Source organism: Cinclus cinclus, chromosome 17 (assembly GCF_963662255.1).
Source record: "Cinclus cinclus chromosome 17, bCinCin1.1, whole genome shotgun sequence".
Taxonomy (NCBI): domain Eukaryota; kingdom Metazoa; phylum Chordata; class Aves; order Passeriformes; family Cinclidae; genus Cinclus; species Cinclus cinclus.
In genome coordinates, this window is record NC_085062.1 from 12,770,644 (window position 1) to 12,794,509 (window position 23,866).

A 23,866-nucleotide genomic window follows, 5' to 3' on the forward strand; every position below is an offset into this window, starting at 1 on the left:
TCTCCTGCTTCTGCCTTCACAAGACATGTAGGAACTTCCTATCTCTGGAGCCTCGGGCCCTTAGTCAAATTTGGTTGGCAGCCACAGGCGCGCACACGCTCGCCCGGCGGGATTGCACGCACACCTTGTTTTCTTAGGAAACAAGGGGAGCGTGACCCAGGCTGGGTAGCGCTTCATTCTGCTGTAATAAATTAACGTCAACTGTTCTGGCCCTAAAACCTGCCCCAGATGCAATGAAAGCCAGGGGAAGAAGCTTGGCATCCTCGTGGGGAGCTCAGCCAGGTGAGGGAGCTGTCGCCAAGTTCAGTGGGACACCCAAGGTGCTCATTGAGACTCAGTCCCTGCCTTACTGTGGGCATGGGCTGGGGTTCCTCAGCAGGGGGGTCCTGCTTGTATTGGGTGAAGTCCTGAGCAGGGAAATAAAGGGTGGGACATCTCCAGTTTTAACTGGGAGTGTCCCCCTGTTCCCCTTGGTGCCACTGGGATGGAAATGCTGCTGTTCCCTGGGATCAGAGAGTGTGGGGAGAACAAAGAGCAGGGACAGACCCATCAGTCTCAGCCAGGGCTGTGGCCCATCTCCCCTTAATATCGAGAGTAACTTCTGCTTTCCTTTTCTCTGTTTCTCTGGGATCCTCCACTGCCTTTGCTGACTCTCTGAATTAGTCTTAGTGGCAAAAGGGTCAGCAGGGGCTCATCTTCCCCCAGAGCTGCACTGATATGCAGCCAAAGGTGGCACAACCCCCTTGTGCCCCTTGGGGCTGGGGACCACCAACTGGAGCAGCAGGAGTGGCACAGGAGACGTGTGCCCTCTCTGTGGCCCCGGCTCCAGGGACCCTGGGGACCTGCCACAGCTCCTGCTTAGTCCCAGGGCTGGTCCTTCCCCACCATCCCCACCATCCTGACGAGAGTCGCCTGCTCTTCTGTGAGACTTCTTGGGATTTGCTTCCAAACAATTTTCTTCCTATTTCTTCACCGTTGCCAGCCCTCTGCCTCATCCCAAAGTGCTCTCCCTTTCGTTAGGTGAGTTCTTCCCCTTGAGCCCTGATTTCCCCCTCAGGGCCAGGAATTATCTAGGTTCAGACCATCTGAAATGCCTTGTTAAGCAGATGTGTCTCAAACAGCTTCAGCCTCACAAGTCCTGCTGAATTTTGGGCTTTTGGCTCAGTCTTTAAGGCAGATTCCACATCCCATGAGACTCGAGCAGAGCAGGACTGGAAGAGCCAGGATGTTCACTCCATTTTAAACACTGATGACCGGGTGCTCTGCATGCTGAGGCTTTGGCAAGGGCACTGAGCACTCTGTCGAGGCTCCTCCATCAGTGCCAAGTGCAGCCGGGGCTGCGGAAGTGCCCCGGTCTCTGTTGGAGGGCGATAGCTGTGCCGAGATAACACCGCTATCAGACCCCTGAGGCTGGCCCCGCCCGTCGCTGCAAGGCAGCACAAAGCGTTCCCTCCTCGAGGGAGAAGGGTCCCTAAGCCCCGTGAGGGAGTTCCCCAGCCAGCCCCTAGTTGGGATGCAGCAAGGAGAGCCCTCTCCTGCAGCTCCCCAGGGCTGCAGTTGACCGCGCTCCAAAGCTCATTCACCATGAGACTGAACACTTGCTGACCAAAGCTGCCGACAAGGGTCTCGGGGGACCACTGGGGATGTGTCATCCTACTCCCGAGCCAGCCCCGAGCTCCAGTGGTGTCACACAGAGAGTGGCTCTGCTGGGGGGTCCGGATCCTGGCCCCTGCCCTCCCCTGGCTCTTGCGGGTCTGTGCCAAGTCCCCTGCTGGGCACGGGGGCGGCTCTCGGAGCCGGGTCCTGCGACAGAAGTTGCGTTCGTCTCGCCTCCAGCCCATTGTCTTGTTTATTTGTCACGGTTGGTCCCCTATTAGGAGTTTGAGCCGTTTGGGACAAGGAACTGTTTCTTCCCATGTGAACGTGCGGTTCCCGCTCCGCCGGGCTGTGATGTGGCCGGCGACCCGCAGGACCATCTGCTATTGCAGCAACAGTGCCCGAATGCGTTTCAGATGGGCTCGGCTCTGCTTTCCGTGCTCGGGCCGGCAGCCAGTCGGGGATGGAGCCTCCAGCCGGCCCTCGGGATGCGATGTTCCTGTCCTCGGGGACCCGGCTTGGGGACCTGCTGGGGAGATCGTCACCAGCCAAAGGCGTCTGGCCAGTGCCGAGCCTTGGAGGGGGACCCTTGGAAGGGAAAGGGGCTCTGCCGTGGGCACCAATGGGTCCGACCCCAGCCTGGGTGCACACAGGTGAAGGCGGGATGCTCCACCTGGGATCTATCAGGGAACAACCCGACCGCCACCCCCAGCTCTGCCGGTGAGGTCAGCCCCGCTGGGGATGCTCCCGCCGGCTCAGTCGCGGGGATGCAGCGCGGGTCACCCCGCAGAGGGGACGCGGAGCCGGCGGTGCCCCAGCCCCGCACCTGCCCCCGCGGACGGCAAGTCCCGTCTGGCCGGTGGCCCCGGGGCAGCGCAGGGCCCGTCCGGCCGGGTTCGCGCGGCGTCAGGCAGCACATGATCCGCGCCGCGGGGCCAAGGGCTGAGGTCAGTCAGTCACACCCAGGCAGCGGCACTGACTTCACCGCGGGCAGGAGCAGCTCCTCACGTATCCCGCTCCCCGAAGGCAGCGCTGACCCGCCGCTCGGGGCCCATGGTCAGGCCGCTCCGTTATCGGGGCGCGGGCATCGCTCCCATCGGAATGGATGGCTCCCCGGAGCCCTTCCTGGCTCTCGTCCCGGCCGACATCGTTTCTCTGGTCCTGGGGCCGAAGGGGAGTCACTGACAGGGTCCTGCCGGTGCCGCTGGGGGAGCCGCAGCTCCGGTTCCTTCGCGGTGCTCCCGGTCCGGCTCGCGGGCTGGCCCGCTTCCCCGGGGCGCCGGCTGGGTGGGATCAGCCGCTGGCTGAGGTAATTGAAAACCCTTTCCATCTCTCCCGAGTCTGGGATGAGCAGAGCAGCGCGTCTTGCCTCGCTGGGGCGATGGCACGAGCCGGGGGCCACCGTCGACCCCGACTCCAAAACCTCAGGGGAAGATAGAGGAAGGGATTTGGAAAATTTTAGGGGCTTGTCCACGCGTTTCCAGGGGAGGAAGAGTTAAACCTTCGTCTTCTGCTAATGAGCCTTAACTGGGAATGACCCGACACAGGGGAGAAGTGAACCCATTGTCCTCGCCTGTATTTGACTGTCTTCCAGAGAGACTCATGAAACGCAGAGCCGGGGCGTGAGTTCCCGATTTATGTCAGGAGGCTGTGATTTATTCTATTTATTTATTTTTGCCATCTGGTTGGGGAGGGATGTTGAATGCAAGCGTGAGAAATCCAGATGTGCACAACTCCCCGCTCCCAAGCACCCATCGTCCCCAGCCCAGCTCCCGGCCCCGCTAAGCCCGAGCCTATCCCGGGCCCTGACACCCCTCGAGCTGCCCGGGGCGGGTTGGTGGCACCCCATGGCACCTGCCACATCCCTGGCAGGGATGAGCTGTGGGTATTGACACAAGGAAGAGCTAAATTTGGATGTCCAGCTCTGGACATCCCAGCATAGGAAATGTTGGCCATAAAATGCCTTGGCAACAATAGCCATGGGGACACCTGTGTGTTCCCAGCTGCAGGGTCAGGGTGACCCTGGCAGCCATCAGGGTGCCATGGTGACAAGTGGTGCAGGACCTGGCCCTGGGGCATAATGCCCATCGAAATGTGATGATGCCCTGCTGCCCTATGCCTGTTGTTTTTTGGGGGTTGTATTGCTTTGAGTGCATTGTATACCACGGTGCAGGCAGCAAACTGGCCCCACAAATGGGCTGCAACCCCAAAATGGGCATCCTTCAGGGCAGGGACATGGGAGACAGCCAGGGTCCCTGCCCTGGTGGCAGGCTGGATGGTGGAAGAAAGCCGCATCATGCATGGGGACACACTGTGACATCCAGGGATATCCCTGCATGCCTGGGCTGTGGGATGGAGGAGCCCCTTCTGTTTTGACATTCACCCCTTCCCTGCAGGGACAGCAAGGCCAGGCTGGAAATGGACACTACTGGCCCTGCTGTCACCATTGGTGCAGCACAAGGCTGCCACCGGCACAGGGCAGTGCCAGTCTGGGTCAAACCCACGCTGTGAAATCTCCCATAGGAGCTGGGGGAGCACTGGGCAGCACGAGCCTGCGGGGCAGGAGAAGATGGGCTTAGGGGGCAACTCCTGGATTTCTGCAATGATCTTTAGGTCGGGGCTCCTCTGAGACACGAGAGATGATCACACAGGATCTTAGCTCATCCGCTTGCTGTCTCATGCCTGGGAGGTTTGGCCAGTGGCCCAAGGGCTCTGGAGGAGGAGGAAAATTTCATCATCCTGCTCCAACGTCTCCTGTATAATCGGCCTCTTGTTAACTGCTCCAGCCCCATGCAAGGCGCTCACTGAGGACTGGGGCACTGATACAGCCTTAGGTGGTCTTGGCCGTGGCAAAACTCTGCTGAGCCTCTCCCAGCACAGCCTGGGAAGTGGCTGTGATTTTATCTGGTGGGTGTCCTCTCCACCTCGCACATGCTGCCTCAGCCTCTTCCCAGCTTTTCTCCGTTTTCCCAGGAACTTCCAGTGTTGCTAGAGTGGGGGTCCTCCCATCACGGTGCTCCACACATTGGGATGGTCCCCTCACCATGATGGTACCCACACCACAATGTTTCCCATGCCAGGAGAATCCCTGCAACAGGAAGATCCTTGCATCTCGATGGTGCCCACATCTTCCCAGCACTTTAGAGCAGCTGGTGAGTGTCAATTTAAACATCCCCCTCAGGAAAATATATTTCCAATAAGCCATCCCATAGGAGGTGGGAAGGAACAAGGTGACAGGGGACTGTGATCCACAGCGATACCCTGAGGGGTTTTGGGGCAGCCCCGAGGGTGCTTTGGGGGAGCAGAGGTGTCTGAGGGTGAGCACAAAAGGGACCCAATGAAGAACAGCCAAATACAGTCTGTTTCTATGGGTTTACTTTTAAAAAAGTAGGGCAAGAAGTATAAAAAAATAAATATTTAAATAGAATTCCACTAATATATTACCACAAATCTTATTAATAATTATTAATTATTATTAATAATAAAATTATTAAAAGTTAGTCTAGTGCATGCTGAGCTGTCCAGAGGCAATAAATAACCCTTACAGCCCGCTCTGGTGCCAGGAGCGAGCCAGCGCCACCTGCCACCGGTCTGGGGCCCATCCTCACGTCCCCACGTCTCCTTGTCCCATTCCCCCATGCCAGGGCTGCATTCAGCCATGCAAAGCCCAGCTCATGGCTGTTAGTACAGAGCTCTTCCAATGGGAAAAGCACTTTTCCAAAGGAGAGGACATTCTGTGCCCCACGTGCCTGCGCGGGGGGATGATGCTCCACATTGAGGTGACTGTCCCACACAGGTGTCCTTGTCCTGGGTTGGACCCAGCCCCAGCCAGCACAGCCACCAGTACCCTCAGTTTGGCTCCCTGCAGAGGAGCCCAGCCTTAAAATGTTCAGTGGGAGAGTGTCCCCATGTCCCCATGTCCCTGACAGCCACTGCATCCCAATGTCCTTCCTCACAATCCTTTTTCCAGGTAAGTGACAGCTTTCAGGTAGTGCTCAGGGGTATCTGTCCGCTTGCTCTCCGTGATGACACCGTCCACGGGGGACAGAGTCCGGCCCTGCCGCCAGTCCCCACAGCTCCCCGCACCCATGGGAGCATGGGAATGGCTGAGGGACATCCTGGGTCCAGCCCATGCCCCGGCATCTCCTCAGGGATGCACTGCCTCGTCCTGTTGGATGCCGGCTCTGCGCTGCCCAAGACACTCCAGACTGCAGCATTCACCCCCTCAAGGGGCAATAAATTACCAGAGGGTGGATGGGGCCAGCGCAGGGTCCGTGTAATAAATAGGGAGGCGGGATTTCAGGAGGCAGCGGGGGGGGGGCTGGCCAGCAGCAGAGAGGCAGCGTAGCCGAGGCGGGCGCTCATGAGGGGCTGAGATGAGGTAGGAGGACACGTGCTGCCTGGCCGATGACCTGCACGTACTTCCTGAGCACCTGGCAGCCCTGCTGCTTCTTCTTGAAGGCGCTCTTGCCCTTGGAGCTGTCCCCATACCTGACGTCCACCTGGAAGATGTTGTAGTTCTTGCAGAGGAGGCAAGTGAGGTTGGAGATGAGGCCTCGGGTGGTCTTGGTGGTGTTGTGGAGCCGCTCGAGGAGCTCTTTGGCCATGGGGTTGAGCTCCTCCTGGTCACGTGTGATGTTGCCCAGCGAGGCGTTGAGGAAGGCAAAGAGCTTGTACATGGCCACCATCACCTCCTTCCTCTCACTCGTCCGGTTGACGCGGAAGGCGGGGAAGAAGATGCCAGCAGGATTGCAGAGCTTGTCGCTCTCACTGCTGAACGGCTCTCCCTGGCACTTCAGCTGGGAGGAGAAATGAGCGTCACCCCGTGTCCCCTGCGTCCCCCCTGCCACCGTCCCCACGGTGTCCCCAGCCCTTCCCCCTTCACGCATTTGTGGCTCAAACCTCCCACGGTCCCTGGCCGTCCCTAAGCACCACTTACGTAGAGGCTGAAGAGTTCCTGGGCAGTGGCGTTGAGCACGGCCACCTGCCTGCGGGTCTGCTCCTGCACGTTGGAACGGCACAAGCCGTGGCTGGGGCAGCCGGAGCCGGTCACCAGCAGCGCCCGGCCGGCCACGGGCCGCCGCTGCAGCAGGAGCAGGGCCATGAAGGGCACGACGCCTATGAGGGGAGAGAGGCCGGTGTCACGGTGGTGGCCCACGGGGACCACGTTAACGCTGGTGCAGAGCATCCACCGAGGATGACCCCAGTTGCAGGCATCCAAAGGGAGGGTGTCCAGCTGGAGCGGGACTCATCCCGCTCGGGTGAGTGTCCAGCTCAGCTGGAATCCCCAGACGCCCCATTCTGCCATCCCGGCCGTGCCGCAGCTCCCATCCCGCTGCCGTCCCCCTCACCTGCCCCCCGGCAGGCGCTCCCCCGCCTCCCTTCCCGGCGGGGGGCCCCGTAGCATTCCCACATTTCGCAACCGGCCCGGTGGCGACCTGTCGGGTTTAATCAAACGTGCAAGACGCTTTTTCCTCCGTTACCCTGGTCCGGGCGCTTCGGGAGCAAGGCCCCACCCCGGTCCGGCTGACTCAGCGGGGCTCCCGCAAGGAAACCTGCTCTCGGCGTGCCCTCCCTCCTCCCTCCCGCCCCCGGCCCCACCGCCTGCCTCAGTTTCCCCGTCTGAGAAGTGGGCGCAGAGCCGAGGAGCCCTGGGGAGGGACGATGCAGCTGCCAGACACTCCAGCCAGGAAATCCCTGGACGTGGAACAAGGGGACCCTTGAGCCTCCGGCAGCTGGGTCACCCCGGCGTCCCCTCCTGAGAGCGGGGCGCTGCAACCCCCAATCCGCTGGGATTCCCCCAAACCGGGATCCATCCCTGCTCGGGGAGGCCAAACCGCTTGTGGAGCCCGCCACTGCGCTGGGCATCCTCGGGGAGGGTGGCCGGGGTGTCCCCGCTGCTGGGTGACTTAGATGCCACCAGCAGGGCCCCGTCAGGGTGGGGGTCCAGTGCCCCGCCGTGGGGTTGCTGCCAGGCGGAGCCCCCGGGCCGGGTCGAGCGCCGAAGTCGCCCGCACTTGTCAGCGCCTCGGACGTGCCGCCGGTGCCGGGTAATCCGAGCCTCGATTTATTTACCCTGCCCAGGTGGGAGAGGACTTACCTAGGCGTGTTCCGATCCCTGACCTGCCGCTCCCCTCCCGCGCGGCACGGGGGGACTCTGCCTCCCCGCGCCCCCGGGGCCCCGGGTATTCCCACGGGATGCAGATTCCCTGACCCCTCACGAGGCGCTGCTTCTGCCCATTTCACAGCTGGGCAGGGCGAGGCTCGGCACCCACGTGTGCCAGGGGCTGGGTGGGTGGGGGGGTCCCGGGTGGTGCTGCCCTGGGATCCCTCAGAACGGCTTCTAGGGTGGGGGCTGCTCCCTCCAACTCCCCCTCCTGCACTTGGCAGCCTCCTCATCCTTCCAGCGCTCCCGGCAGCGGCTCGCGGCATCGGGAGACCCAGAAGGAGGAAAAGCAGGAGGGGGGGGGGGGGGAAGTATTTAAAAGTACGAAAAAGAAAAAAAATCCCCCCCTCCTTGAGATTTTTTTCTTTTCTTGGAAGCATTTCCAGTTATATAAGTGTCCAGATGTTGGCTGCACCGCGCCAGCGCCGCGCTCTGCTCCCGCTGCCAATTCCCAGAGATGCTCATCCCGGGGGGGACGCAGCGCGGCGGGAGCCCTCGCTCCGTCTCCAGCGGCGGCATCCAGCCGGGAACCGCTTGCACCCGAGCATCACCGGCAAAAGCAGGGGAGGGGGAGGAAAAAAGGGGGAGGGGGAGAACGGGACATAGTATCCCCAAAGTCGATTTTTTTTTATTTTTTTACCTGCCGGCACGAACTTCATTGTGAGCCGCGTCCCGAGAGCGACTTAATAGGGATTGGTGTTGGCAGAGGAAGTTTTCAGAAATTCATGTTCATACTGGGGGACTTCTCGGGGTTTATATACCGGTCCGGCAGCCAGCCTGTGTTGTAAGAAGAGGGGGGGAGGAGGGGGGAGGGGGGGGGGGGGGGGGGAGAATCACCCTCTATCGTTCTATTAAAAATGGAAGTCAGGAAGTCGGAAGGTTTGGAAATAATGATTCTTAGACATAAACTTCTGAAAAAAAGTTGATGTCACACGGAATTTTGTGTCGCCTTTTGTTTTGCGCGAGGGCTCGGGGAAGTGGGTGAGTTGGGAAAGATGAATTGAAGCCCCCCAAGAGAGGTGCACGGCCGCACGTGGGGTTCGGGGGTGTCGAGGTGAGCTGGCGAACGCGCGCTTCTGTGACTCAGGAGCCGCAAGCACTTTCACCCCCGTGTCCCCCTCCCTGGGCCGAGGCTTCCCCACTGGCTGCCGGAGCAGGCAATAAAATGAAGGAGGTAAAAAAGTCTGGTTTGGGGTTTTGGGGGGTTTTGGAGGGATGGAAGGCGCGAGGAAGTGGTGGTGGCATGCCGCACTCCTCGGTCACTGTGGGATGGCTGCGGTGGCAGCGGTGTCCCTCAGCCCGCCGCTGGCTCATCCCTTTGGGCAAAAGTATTATCAGTAAAGGGTGGGTTTTCTGCAGGAAAAAAGGACAAACCCACCCAGGGGGAGAGGCCGGACCGGCCCCCCCAGGGTTAACCCTTCCCTCGGCGGGGCTCTCCCCTGCCTAGAGCGGGCAGAGGGTGCTGGAGCAGACGGGAGGGCTCTGGGTGACCGTCTCGTGGGGATCCCACAGGATCGGGACACCGCGGGACTGTTCGCTGTCCGATTTGGGTGAAAAACAGGTTAAATTGATTTTTATGTCCTCTGGATTTTTTTCTCACCGGGGCCGAACTGAGACTTTAATCAGGTTTAGCAAGTTTGTGCCCCGGAGGGTGAACCGGCGGTGACTGTCCAGGAACCATGACGCAAGAGCCACCACGACCCCGAGTGTCCTCCCTTGGCATGGGGGACACGGCGAGGGGGGACACGAAGACCCAGCTGTGCTGGCGGGGTTGGGCCACGGCTGCCGCGTGCCTCAGTTTCCCCATGCAAGGACCAGCCTGATTTGCAGGTGGCATTGATGCCCCGGCCCGGTTTAGCCCAGTCTGGTCTTAGTGGGGCATCAGGGATGAGCTGGGGACTGTGGAGGGCGGGGAGGATGAGCTCCATCTCCCATCCCAGTCTTTTTGGGATACGGGGAGCAGTACATCACATATTCTTGGACATCTGATGGCCTGACACACTTAATCAGCCGAGGAATTAATAGCACTTAATTATTAACGTAGGGAACGTCCTTGGGGGGGTGGGGGGTGTGCAGGGGTTGACATGGATTTGCCCTTTTCCTGGATTTCCCAGGAGTGACTGAGTCCAGGCTGAAGCTGAGCTGGGCTTTGGCCACCAGAGAGGTGTGGGACCCCTGGTCATGATGGGATCATCAAGGTGACACCGGTGTCCCCACCAGTAGCTGAGACCTTCGGGCAAAAGCTCTACGATTAAAGGATGAGTTTTCTCTAAGAAAAAAGACAAACCCACCGGGAGAAGCTCGACCTCTGCAGGGGGGATGCTCCGATGGGAAAACTCAAATTCCTGGTCCAGACAGGCTGGATGGGGAGCTGGCAGAATGGGAGATGGGAGATGCCAGGGTGGAAGGTACCAGGATGGGAGATGATGCCCAGGAATATTCCCTTTCCCAATCCCTTTGGTAGCAGAAATTTCCCTGCACGGGTCCCGTGCCGATGCCTCGTGGAGACGGGCAGCAGGAACGGGGGTGCAGGAGCATAAAGAGGCAGTGACAGGGGCGGGGGGGGGTCACCAAGGAGGCAGCGGGAAGCAGGAACAGGGAGAGCCAGCCCATGCTGTCAGAAGAGACTGAGGGTCGGGGACCTGTGGGGTTTGGGGGCCCCAGGGTGAGCTGGGGCAGGTTGGTCAGGGCACAGCTGTCCCCACTGTCCCTACTGCCTCCCCCATCCCCACCGCCGACCTGCCCAGGGACAAGAGGACAAGCCCAGGGTGTTCTAAGGCCACCGTTGCCATGCTGCTGCTCTGTGCCCCTCCGAGTGGTCCTCTCTGAGCATCCCTGCCCATCGCTGTCCTCAGCTACATCGCAGACACTCCACCCCGTCCCTGTACCCTTCCCTGACCCCTTGATGCCTCTCTGCGGCATCCCTGTCCCCCTGCTGTTCCCTCTTCCCCGTCCCTATGCTGTCCCCCTCCTCATCCCTGTTCCACGTTCGCTGACCCCTATGCCATCCCTGTCCCCATCCCTGTCCCCGTGCTGCCCCCTGCTGCCCCAGCCCAGAACTGGCCTCTCCCCATGCCGTAACTGCCCCCGCCGCCCCATCCCAAACTCAGAACTGACCCATCCCTGCACCGGAGCTGTCCCCTGCCCCTTCCCCACCCCAGACCTCTCCTTTCCCCAGCCAACAACTGTCCCCTCCTGCCCATCCCATCATTGTCTCCCCCACCCCAGCCCCTCTGAACTGCTCCAGCACTGCCAGAACTGCCCTCGCTCCCCCTATTATTGACTCACCCCGTAATTGCCCCACAGGCCCCATCCTTATCCCCCCTGGCTCCCCTCCAGGTCCCCATCCCATGGATCCCCGTGCAGGGGGGATACCCAGGTTCCAGGGTCACCAAAAGCCCTGGGTGTCCCCCAGGTGTGGCAAGGAGGCTGTGGTGGGATCAGGGGTGTCTGGGGGGCCCTCCCGGGGGGCTGAGCTGGGGCTGAGAGAGGCAGGTGCTCCTGTCCCAGGGAAATCTGGAGCTAAATAATGGAGGGCACCAAATTCCCCTTTGACTCCTGACAGGTCCCTGCCGGGGCTGCCTCACCCCTGTCCCTGTGCCCCACTGGTGTCACCCAACTGGTGCCACTCCACCCCTTCCACCCTACCAGTTTTACTCCACTGGTACCACCCCAGCAGTGTCACCCCACAGGTGTCACCCACAGGCTTTTACCACGAGTGGACACTGGGGTCCCCTTGGGTGTCCCCTTGGGGACATCAGAGAAGCCATCACCACTTCAGTGAGCCGTTTTTGGGGTCCCCCAGCTCTCCCCATGGTCCCGGGAGGTCACGTACCTGCACCTCCCCTTCTCAGCCCTCTCCAGAGCTGGCTGGTGGTGGCCCAGTCACGGTCACAGTCACAGTCACCCACGGCACACCAAGCTGGCCCGGACTGCTTCATGGTGACATTGTCCCATCACGAATGTCCCCAGATGGCCGTGGTGGCCGTCCTGGTGGCGATGCTGCCTGGACTGACTCAGGCAGCAGTGCCGGCTGCAGAGCCAGGCAGTCCGGGCAGCGCACAGGGCACCCGCAGGGAACGAGTGACTCCATGGGGACACATGACCAGGTCTTAGGATTTTTGACTCAGAGGGGCTGCTGGCAGCGGGTGGCCTGGCCAGACTGCAGGACACTGCACTCGGCGTGGCTGTGGTGATGACCCAGACAGGACCGTGACATGTGGCACATGGTGTCCTGTGGCCTGTGCCGTACCATGGCATGGCACACTCCTGGCAGTGCCAGGTCCTGCCGTGGCACCACGGCCTGTTGTGTCACATATCCTGTGCCACACTGTGTGGTGTGCCACGTCCTGTGCCATATCCCATCCTGTGCCACATTCTGTGCCATGACATGGGCCACGTCCCAGCATGTGCAATGCCGTGTGTCACACCGTGTTGTCCCACATGCCCCACCATGTGCCACACCACCCCATGTCACATCCCATGTGTCCTGGCAAGGACATCAGGCACAACCTGGTCATCAGAATACAGCCTCTCCCTGCCCACAGCCACCAGGACAGACACAGGGACAAAGGGACTCAGGGACACAGCGTCTCAGTAGTCCAAGGGCCAAGGTCAGCATTTTATTTCCTTCTGCCATTGTACAAAAATAAAGAAGTGCCATATGGGCGGGGGCACTGCCCTCCAATGTGTACCAAAAATATCAATATACATAAATAAATCATTGTGATGCTCATAGTTTAACACTGTACAAAAAATATAATAAAAATATATATTCATATATTAGAAATGTCCTTAAATATGTCTGCAAGCTGCAGGAGTTAAATTAACCCCAACAATTAATAAATACAATGAACACACAAATATTAATGTATAAATTAGGGGGAGGCAGTGGGGCTGTCACCCACTGTCACAGTGCAACGGCCAGAGCTGAGTCCCTGCTGGACACGGTCAGGGCTGTGGTGGCTCGGCGTGGGAGGCTCAGGGTGGATACAGAAGGAACAGGGATGCTGGGAGTTTGGGAGCACCCAGTGTGCAGGAGTGAGCCTGGGGACACTGAGAGCACGGGGACACCGAGCACAGGGCGCACTGAGCGTACAGTGATGAAGACAGGGATGTACAAAGGGACACAGAGCTTGGGGACACCAAGCACAGAGGGACACTGACCATGCTGGAGCACAGGATTCCACTCCCAGCTACTCACTAGAGCAGGGCAGGCAGGGGGTGACAACACTGGTAACAGCTGCCAGTGGCAGCAGCACTCTCTGTGGGCCCCTGTGTCGGGTGCTGGGCAAGCAGCTCTTAGTCAAGCTGTGTCACCCGACCCATTGAATCACTGGAAAATCCGGCGGGGCTCGGGGACAGGGAACAGCTGGGCACCCGGGGAACACCCGGCTCCACTGGGGCTACCTGGATTCACAGGAAAGTGGGGCAGGACGGGGGAGAGCCAGCCAGGGCTGTCCTGCAGCCAAGTGGTGGCACGGGGACAGCAGGGTCCCCACAAGGAGCCGAAGCAGCAGGAGATGCTGTCAGCGCGTCTGAGCCTTCGCTCCGGTGAGGTGAGAGGCACTCCGTGGCGCCGTTGGATGCATCTCCATACTGGGAATGGGGTTGGGATCGCGTCACATGGGATTGAGATGGAGATGATGGAGATGATGGAGATGATGGAGATGATGGAGATGCAGACGGGAATTCCGGTGCTGGCGGGGCTGCCCTAGGGGCGTGCAGGCAGCCTGGAGCCCCGGTGAGATCTCCCCTTGTCCCGGCGCCTCCGGCGGCTCCCGGCGCTCAGCTCGGCGCTGCGCTCGGCCAAGAAGCGGGCGTAGCTCCAGAGGATCTGGCACCCCTGCAGCTTCTGTCGGAAGATGCCGAGGGATGCCGCGGGGCTGGGGGCGGGCCGGCGGCCGGGGCGGGGGTTGGGGGCCGGGAAGAGCCCCGCCAGGTTGTTGAGGAGCGCTCGCACCTTACGGTGGGTCCTGCTCAAGCGGCGAAGGATTTCGGCCTCGGGGTGATGGAGGTTGTGCTGGTACCCGATGATGTCCTGCAGCGCTTGGTCCATGTGGATCATGGGCCTCCGCAGCCTCCGCAGCCCCCAGGGCCCCTTCGCCGGCCTCTGCAGCCACTCGGGGGTATTGTTGGTGCGGCAGATGTTGTCAATGTCCAGGCGCTGATCCTTCTCCTGCCCAGAAATTGGACAAGAAGATCAGGTATGTGGAAGCAGCACCGGGACTGCCCCCACTTGCCCTGTGGAGGGGTCAGGTGTGACCCCTCATCCTGGGGAAGGGGACTCACGTAGAAGGTGAAGAGTTCCTGTGCGTCCTCGGCCATGAGCCTCACCAGCGCCTGGGTCTGCTGCACGGTGGGGGCCAGTGGGGACCTGCCCCCCTGGCCCGGCACTGCCCAGAGGATGAGGAGCCCTTTGGCGACAGCTAGGGAGGAAGAGGAGGGGCCATTGGGGCATCGCTGGGTGCAGGGACACAGCCCTCTGTCACAGGGTCATTACCCCCGAGCCGGGAATGCTGCCTGCATCACAGTCCCCGTCCCCGCTCCAGGGATGACCCAGTCCACGTGCCAAAAACCCACTGGGCACCCGACGGGCGAGGAGGATCAGGGTGCTGGAGGTGCTGTGGGGCAGTCAGGATGCGCAGACCAACCACAGCAGCTGGTCCAGCAGCTCCCCCTGCCAGCGCGGGCCACTGCAAAGGAGGGGACAGCAGCGACACTCCCGGATCCAGTCCCGCTATCCAGCTCTGACCAGCCACTGTCTCAGTGCCGCTGTCACGTACAGGACTTTGGATATGGCACTGGGGTGACACACAACCTTTGTCCCTTTGGACAAGCTGACACCTGACCTTCTGCCACTGGTCCCCAAACTTGTCCCCTCCTGCCTACCACTCCCAGCATCCGCTCTCTCCCAGGCTGCCCACTCCCAGTGCTCCCTATGCGCCACAGCGGGGAATGTCCCGTCCCCGCCAGCGCCCGAGGGAGGCGACACCGCCGTGGGACACCCTCCGTGTCATCTGCCACGGCACCGCTCACTCCAGAGCCATGGGCTCCCCGCGGCCGCGCTCCCTCCGCTTCCCTCTGGGGCCGGGGTGAGCTAGAGGGGACACAGGGACACAGGGACACGGGGACACGGGGACACACGTACCTGCCAGCACACCCCAGGGCCGCCCGTCGCACCGCATGGCCGGGGCAGGGTGTCCGCCCGGGGCTGCCGGGCGCGCAAGTCACTTCCTTAACTGCTCGGCTATGGGGAAGCTCGGCTTTTAAAGCGCACCCGAGTCACCCCCACCTCCGAAGGAGGCACCAGGACCCAACGGAAGGCAACGAGAAGTGAAGCCATGCCCCGGGGGCCAATGAACAGGATGAGAGCGGCGCCGAGGAGGAAATGGGGCCGGACGGATGATGGGGATGTTCTTCGAGTCAGTTCCTCGAGGGAGTCCAGGTGGGTCCAGGCTGAGCTGCGGTCCCACTGCTCATCCCGGATCTGGTAGCACCCCCGAGTCCTGGCTTCTTGGGAGAGACTTTTTGATTCACGCTGATATCACCGCTCAGCATCCAACATTGAACTGAAACCAGCGCTGGCTGCCCTGAAACCCCAATGCAAAAGAGGGCAGTGGTGGCTGGCAGCAGGGACAGGGATGTCACCCATGTGCCACCACGGGTGTTTTGCATCCCAAATCCAGCTGTGGGAGGCAAAAATCTACCCTGGCAAGGAGGGACGTGGAAGTGTGGGAAGGGCAGGGTATCCCAGCACTGCCTGATGCTCCGGGGGATTTTCCCTCCGCCTGCTCACAGCCACCCACACCTCTGGGTGACAAATTTGGGTGCTGAACTAAGTGGGGGACACCAGGCTTAGCCTCTCTGCCCAGCAGCACCCACGGGAACACCGAGGGCGCCGGGTGTTGCTCAAGGCAGCGCTGCCCCTTGTGCAACACTGCCCTGGGGCTCTGCACGGCCTCGGCACCGCCAGCAGCACCCGGGGCAGTCCCCCTTGTCCCCCCGGGCTCCCCTTCCTGGCAGGCGGAGCCCGGCACCGACAGGGGTTTTCCCGTTCCTTAGAGATGAACGTCTCCCGTCTGCGTTCCGAGGTGTGGCACAATCCCCTTGATTTTGGAGACCCTCGCCGAATTCACGCATTTGGAGAGTTCGGTGGTGGCGCAGGGGGGCGACCCAGAAATTAGCAGCTCCTTCCAGGAGGAAGGATGCAGCGGTGACTCACTTTTAGAAGCGCTTTCTTTTCCCAAAATTTCCCTGCCCAGGCCGCGCCACGACCTGCACGGTCTGCTTCCTCCACCAGCTGCTTCTGACGACTCCTCCTCTTCCTCCTCCCCGGGGCCTCCCCGGCAGAGGTGGTGGCTGGGGTGGGTTCCATGGGGCCAGGGTGAGCAGGGCTGTGCTCAGAGCAGTCCTGGAGAGGTGGAGGAACCAGGAGAAGATCTCGCTCACTCCGCAGCAATTTGTCCATCCCTCAGGCTGCCTTGACAGGCTGTTCACCAGCTGTCCATCCATCCATCCATCCATCCATCCATCCATCCATCCATCCATCCATCCATCCATCCACTTCTTCTTCCTGTTCCATTCTTATCCATCCATCCATGCCTTGCCATGAGGGTGATCACGGCCCCCACCCTCAGCTCTCCCTTAGCCACAGGTGGCCCAGGCCCCTCCATATGGTACAGTCACACCCTGGGCTGGGCCAGCAGGACACCACAGTGGTGGCCAGTGGGTGGCCAGGACTGTGCAATACCCAACAAGGACAAAAATAGCGCTGGTGACCGCATGGGCCAGTGTCAATTTCTTCATCACTGGGAGCGCGTCACCAGCATCCCATGACACAGGAAAGAGAGTGCCCAGAGAGCTGGCAGGAAGCTGGTGGCTGCAACTGTGTGGGGCTGACGTGGGCAAGACGTGCCAGGACCAGGGGACAGATTTTGAGGACAGGATGGGAGCAGAAGTTCCCACCACGCTCTTGCTGGGTCTGGCTGAGGACCAGAAACGCTCTGGGGGCAACCCAATGGTTGCAGCACCCCCAGGAGGGCACAGCCCCCACCCCGTGTACCCCACTTTGCCACAGGATGCCATGCCGCCAGCAAGGGAACAGGATGTGAAGACACAGTGGCAGAATGACAGGGATATCTCCAGGCCTGAGGTCAAGTTCATGCCTCAGTTCCCCCCCAGTCTGGCCCAGTGTGAGGAAGGGGGAGGGCATAAATGTGGGCCTGGGTTTCCCCAGGGCCAGTGATTTGCTGGGGGCTACAGTTTTAACCTATTTTTTTCACCCAAAATACAAAGAGAAAGTGGCTGTGTCCCAGTCTCCTCACAGCAGGACTCTGTGCCCCTGTCCCATCCCAGCCCCTGCCACCAGCGAAGCTCTGGGCAACCTCCCTGGGCTACACAGAAATAAAAATAGTAAGAATTTTATTGACTTATCAAAAACTATGTGAAAATACAACTTGTGAGGGGCTGGGTATCACTGTCACCCCTCCATGACAGGTGGCAGCCAGGGCTGGCGCTGAACCAGACCCCCCCCACTGCCCCCTTTGAGATTTTTGGGGTGCCAGGGGTAACCCCAGCTCCAGAAATGCTCTCCTCTCCATGGGCTTGTCCAGTGGTGTCCCTGAGCATCGTGGCCACCCCTCCCTTCCCAAGGGGACACATCCCATCAGCCCCAGGCTGTCCCCTATAGCAGCACGGTGGCACATCACTGCTCTTTGGCACTGTGCCCTGGGCCACCCACCCTGCACAGGCTGGGGACTGACCCCACACAGGGACTGACCCCTCTCCTGTGGGCTAGTGCCTACTGGCACAAGACCACCATGTCCCCAAAGCCACCACCTCCCCAGCACAGAGGGAGTGATGCTGTGCCTGGTTCTGTCCTCTGCTGGGGGATCATTAAAACTGAAAATTAATGAATACAGGTGGGGAGGAGGGGGGACACCACGCTGGGACAGTCTGTGTGGGGACAGCTGGCCACTATCTGCCGTTCTCCTGCCGCTGCTGCAGCAACTGGATGACCTCGGCGATGCCCTCCTCGGGGACCTGCCGGGGGACAGGGGGTGTCAGCCCCAGGGGACACCCCGGGGCTGGCAGGGGGACCCGGGGAGAGGCAGGGGCTCACCAAGGCATGATCGAAGTTGAAGGTGCTGATGTAATAGGCTGAGATGTCAGCAGCTGCCAGCGGCTCCGCGATCTGCGCCACGATGCCACACTCGTCTAGGGGGGCAAAGGGGGGCTCGGGTCACTGCCACGGGACATACGGGGACAGCAGTGCCCCAGAGCACTCGCTGGGTGGCATTGGCACAAGAGGGGACACAGCCATCACGGTCACACTCACCGAAGCCGAGGGGTTGCCCCCCAATCCGCACCATCCGCCACAGCTCCCCTGTGGAGCTGGTCAGCAGGAGGTCACTGGGGAAGCTGAGGGGGATGAAGCCAAGTGTCACCCCTTGAGCTCTGTGTCACCCCTGAGCGCCCAGACCCAGGGACAGGCAGCCCTGAGAAGGCACCTACCGCTTCTGGGTCTCAGCATCCATCACGATGGAGATGTAGCCCTCGATGAGGGAGAAGGAGAAGAAAGTGATAGAGTCGAGGTCCTGGCTGCTGGTGGCTGCATCCCATGGGGGGCTGCTGAGGGGGAAGGGAACACAGGGATGGGTCGCAACCCCCAAAATGGGGAGGAGAAGGGTTTGGTGCTGGTACTGGGTGTCTGAGCATCATGCTGGGGTGCTGAAGGGTGGGGAGAGAGGGGACAGGAGCAGGTAGTCCCCACAGGGTCTGCAGCTCACAGGTGACAGACACCAGCTTTTGGGGAATTCTCAAAAGACCACGGTCACTGTGGAACAGGAGCATGCCACCAGAAGGGACCCCATCCCGGGGGACACGGGAGGATCCAATCAGGAGCACTTCTTCCTCCCCAGCACCATCCCACTGCCTTTTCCAAACCCACACCCTCCTGCTTTAGTTTCAGCCCTGGGATTTGGTACAATTATGGCTTGTGTCACCTCGGGGTTCCCACCCCTCACAACGTAGCTCCCAGGAAGGCAAAACCAGTTTGGGAAACACACCCAGAGTCTGAAACCCCACTGGGACCAATGGCTGGGACTAATATCACTGCAGTTCAGGTGGCACCAGGCAAGAGGCCACCCCCATGTCCCCATCCCCGGGACTCACCTGTGGGAATAGAAGAGGACGTCGATGAGCATGGTGGCGATGGCGGGAAGCGTGTCAGGGGCCACCGTCAGGACACAGAAGCGGGTCTGGGGGCTCTGCACCGGGTGCAGCGTGGGGCTGGCGGCTGGCAGGGGAACGGCCGCGCATCAGGCCTGGGGACAGCTCGGGGACAGTCCCGCAGTGCCACCCCGTGGCCACCGCGCCCACAGCCCGGAATCTCTCAGGGAGCAGAGGGATGGCCCAGGGGTCCCAAAGGATGTGGGTACCACCAGTGGGAGCTGCAACATCCCGGCGGGGACTGGGTGGCCCTGGGTGGCCCCAGATGGGAATCTCCAGCTGGAACTGGAGTATCTTTGGTGGGTCCCCCAAATACGTAAGTACCACCGATGGCAGCAGGAGCACCTTGGCAGGGACTTGGGTGCTCGTGGGCACATGGGCGTGACCATGGGGGCCCCCCAGAATGTGGGAACCATCCATGGGAGCAGCATCTTGGTAGGGACTGGATGGGTCTGGGACAGCATGGCCTGGGGACAGAGTGGCCTTGGAGGTGCCCCAAAGATGTGGGTTCCACTGGTGGGAACTGGATCATCCCGGTGGGGACTGGGTGGTCCTAGGACAGAGTGGCCCTGGAGGTCCCTCAAGGATATGGGTATCACCAGCTGTGGCTGGAGCCTCTGGGTGGGACTGGGGGGACCCAGGGGACACAGAGCTCAGTGTCACTCACGTGGCTTGGGCTTGAGGAAGCCGTTGCTCACGTCATCGCAGGTGACAGGGACACACTCGCCACTCTCCTCCCTGTAGATGTCGAACTCCCCAGCCAGCGTATGGATCACCACGGGCAGGTCCCGCTCCCGCACCTGCCCCAGGGCACAGGGTCAGGGCCTGCACTGCCACCCCTCCCACAGGGCACAGAGAGGCCCTTGGCCAGCCAGTCAGGTGCCACCATGCCTGTCACTCACCAGGATGAAGTCAGTCTGGTACGTGGAGAGCATCAGCACCGAGACGTGGTGCTCGGCCAGCGGCGCGATGACCGACCGCGCGATCTTGGTGACACCGGTGGCCTGGCAGCCGGGGGGTTCCCGCCCATTGGAGACAACACTGAGCACCAGCCACGTGGAATCTGCCACCTGCATGAACTCGGAGGGTGGTAGCTCTGCAAGGGACAAGGGAAACTGAGGCACGTGGCTCCACAGGGCTCACCACAGCCAGACAAAGAGCCAGTGCCAGCTCAGGCACTGCGTGTCACACTGTCCCCTGGGTGATGACTGGAGCCAAGACAGGATGAGCCCCAGGTGTGGGGACACTGGTTTGGTGGTGCAGATGAGGCCCATCCACAGGTGGAGTGAGACAGACAGGGCTCAGCTTCTCCACATAGGGATTTGGCCATAGGGATGAGGGGGGCTACAACCACTCCAAACCCCAAGATGTGTCTCTCCTCCCTGTGCCATCACCCCAGGCTGTGTGCATAGAGTTGTTGGTATTGCACCCTAAAAACAGCACCACCAGGGCCCTGGGGCTGCCCAGCTCATCCTCTGCCCCCAGGAGCACCCAGCCCAGCACCCACCATCAGGGATGCTCAGGGATGCAAACGGGTGTGGAGGGAACAAGGGTAGGGTCTTCCCACTCTCCTGGGGGTCCCAGAACCTGGCGCCAGCCTGGAGGATAGAGCCCAAGCTGACAGAGGGCCACAGGTGCTTCCCAAAAATCTGCTGGTGTTGGCAGGGTGGGCATATGCCAGCTGTTCCTTCCTCCCACCTGCCTTGCTCCCAACCCTCCTGCCCAGCAGAGGGGCTGGCACTGCTGGGGCACCCCAGGACTCAGCCAGGATGCCCCCTCCTCTCTGGGCTCTCTTTCCCAGCAAGGGATGGGCCAGGGCACTCAAGAGGTCTCTAATCCACTCCTCCCATCCAGGAAAGGTGGGAGCACCTCCCATGGGAGATCACACAAGCCCCTACCCCTTTTGTGGGCACTCAGTGCCCAAGCCCAGCTGGGACCCCAAACTCATCACACCAGTGGTGGAGGGGATGTGGCACGGGGCTCCCCCGTGGGTCCAGCACCCACCGAAGGGGACTCCATCACAGGCCAGGCTCCGTACCCTGCTCCCAAACTCGGCCCAGGGAAGGGCGGGAGCAGGGCCGGATCCAGGGCCTTGGCGGGTGTTCCCAGCGCCTGTTCCTGTGCAGGAAGCGCCAGAACAGCCTCGGCTCCAGCCCAGGGCCCAGTGCTGGGAACAGGGAGGCGGGACAGGGACTCGGGGACATGGGGACCTGTCCCAGAGCTCAGTGTTTAATTGCTTTTCAACACCACCCTGGGCGAGGCTGAAGGCAAGGGGACCCTGCTGTCCCTGTGTCACCCACCCCAGGGCTTAGTCCTAATTCCCAAAGGAAGAGGGGGTGCAGCTCTCCTCTGCTGGAGAAGAGCTCGGCAGTGGGGGGACACTGGCAGCCCCCCAGCCAAGGGGGGGTTCACAGGGCACTGCGGGGGCGCAGGCTTGCAGGACTATTGTTCAGCACTTCCCGCCCTCCCCTCGGGATCGATGAATATTTGTCTGCAGGCCCCGAAATAAAACAATACATGGGGAACAGCTCTGGCTCTGGGAGCGGGGAGAGCCCCACAGCAAAAGGAGGCGAATCTGGGACCTGGCCGTGAGTGGCCGTGACAGGAGCCCTGACCCTTGTTGCTTGGGTCACGGCCAAGGATCCGCTGCGCCCGGCTCCTGCGGCCTCGGCAGGAAGGTCTGGGCGTGGGAAGCCGGGGTGGGATCCGGACCCTCCGGCTCAGCCCGTTGGGCCGGTACCCCCGGCAGGAGCGGCGGTGAGGGCGATGCACAGCACGAGCGGTGACACCAGCGGTGGGGACGTCACCAAATGGCACATCCCTGGGAGACGGACTGGCTTTTAAGGGATCAAACCTTCCCAGGAGACCTCAAAACCTGGACCCTGCTGCCGGACAGGGCTCACCCCCGCCAGCCTGGTTGGGCCTGTGCTTTGCCCTGCTCTGCCACGGCTCCAGTTGGCCCGCACCGGACGGAGGGACGGGATGAAATTGGACACGGGAATGATGACAGGAGGGCTGCGAGAGCCTGAAGCGCTGCCCGTGGGCATCTCGGGAGGTCCCTGAGCCCTGCCGGGAGCACCCGGGCTTCGGGATGGCACCGGGCTCTCCGCAGCCACGGGCCGGGGGGCAGTTCTGCCGGGAGGAGCTGTCGGAGCGAGGGCAGCCACGACGGGAGAGCCTCGGTCGGGCAAGCCGGTACATCCCCGGCGCAGGCGCCGAGGGGACGGGATGGGCACGTTCCGAGGAGCCAAGTACAAGCCGGGACTCGCTCCCTGCGGACCAGGCGTGGAGCAGGGCTGGGGACGTGCCTGCGGTGCCAGCCCGACCGGCCAAGAGGCCACCGCTCGGTACCTTTGAAGCCCTCCTCATCCAGCATGACTGTGTAGTCCTCGGGGGTCTCCGTCAGGCTGAAGAACTTGCATCTGAAAAAGAAGAAGAAATCGGTGCTGCTGATCCCAAAACCGCCGCCGTCTCCCGGGCCCAGGAGTCGGGAGGTGAAGAAGAAGAGGAGGGAGGGTCGTGGGGGGAGAAAGGCCGGTACCGGCAGCGCTGGGGCAGGAAGAGCAGCTTGAGCAGCGGGTGGGTGTAGAGCCAGAGCCCGCGGCGGGCCAGGCTCAGCACCCGCACCCGGTGCTCCAGGATGTGCAGGTCCATGGCGGCCGCGCCGCCTCGGGAACCGCCGTCCCCGCCGCTATAAGGGAGGACACGGGACCGCCCCGCACCGTCCCGGGACCGCCTCGCATCGCCCCGAAACCGTCCTGGGACCGCCCCGCATCGCTTCGTCAACGCCGTGGGACCGCCCTCATCTCCCAGGGACCGAGCCGGGAACGCCCGGTATCTCGTTGGGACCGCCCTGTGACCGCCTGCCTGGTCCCGGGACCGCCCCGCATCTCTTCGGGACCTGACTCGACACCGTTCCGCACCGCCCGGGACAAGCCCGGCACCGCCCCGCTCCGCGAGAAAGGCAATGGCCCTGGCCTGGCGCTCCAGTTCAGAGCCCCGGGATACCCGCACCGAAGCCTCGGAACCAGCCCCAGTACAGAACTCCATGGTGTCCAAACCAGCCCAAATTCAGCGCCCCAGCATGCCTGGAGCAGCTCCGAGTCCCAGGGTACCCCCGAACTACAGTCCTGGGGGTGTCCAAACCAGCCTCAGTTCAGCAGCCCAACCAAGGGAGATCCTCTGGGAGCCACTGCCAAACCCACCCTACTCTGTATCCCAGCACCCAACCGGGTCCCACATACTCAGCCCCAACACCCCTTCCTCTCCCCTGGAGAGGGGATTCACTAAACCAGGGCTAGCCCCAGGAAAAAGGGGTTTCTGGAGGGAGGAATGAAGCTTTGAGCAGAAGTCCTGTCTGCAGGAAGCAGGACAGAGATGGCCTGGGCACCATTTTGGGATGGGAAGCTGAGTTCTGGGGTGTCATGGAATTAATTAGGGGTCCCCTATTAGGGTCCCCCTCAGGCTCTGTTCAGCCACAGGAGCTGTGACGGTGGGAGAGGGGTAAAGGCCTGGGTGCTGGGATGGGAGTGCATCCCATGGCACCCGCCAGGGCCTGGCAGCCACCACTATCACAAACTGGGGCGGGTCTCAGCCTCCTCCCATTCCACTTCAAACGACCAGCCCCAAGGCCGGGCGAGACAGCAGGGCTGGGCCACCCTCTGCAGTGACAGCAGTGTGGCTCTTCCCAGGACACTGCCCAGCATGTGCCCCTCAGGACAAGGGCAGCCAAGGGAGATGGGACCCAGGGAAGGGTGCGTGTCCAGTGCAAACAGGATGCAGGGGGGGGTGTTCCCCAGGGATAGAGAACCATGGGTAGGGTCAAGGTCAGGGTGGCCCCCGAAGCTGGTACTGGTGCAGCAAGTGGGAGGT

At 61.5% G+C, this 23,866-nt stretch overlaps 2 protein-coding genes across 2 annotated transcripts; both read right to left on the reverse strand.

Moving 5' to 3' along the window:
• Nucleotides 1-5,957: 5,957 nt before the first annotated feature.
• Nucleotides 5,958-8,421, reverse strand: LIF (LIF interleukin 6 family cytokine). The gene is made up of 3 exons (XM_062504077.1): nt 8,403-8,421; nt 6,536-6,714; nt 5,958-6,395 (listed from the first exon to the last, which is right to left on the reverse strand). Exons 1-3 carry the CDS (start codon nt 8,419-8,421, stop codon nt 5,958-5,960), a joined length of 636 nt encoding a protein of 211 aa, XP_062360061.1.
• Nucleotides 8,422-17,626: 9,205 nt separating this feature from the next.
• Nucleotides 17,627-22,648, reverse strand: CASTOR1 (cytosolic arginine sensor for mTORC1 subunit 1). The gene is made up of 9 exons (XM_062504460.1): nt 22,536-22,648; nt 22,346-22,416; nt 19,897-20,090; nt 19,662-19,794; nt 18,938-19,061; nt 18,278-18,391; nt 18,102-18,184; nt 17,886-17,980; nt 17,627-17,806 (listed from the first exon to the last, which is right to left on the reverse strand). The coding sequence occupies exons 1-9, from the start codon at nt 22,646-22,648 to the stop codon at nt 17,741-17,743; spliced, it is 993 nt and encodes a 330-aa protein (XP_062360444.1). The 3' UTR covers nt 17,627-17,740.
• Nucleotides 22,649-23,866: the final 1,218 nt, after the last annotated feature.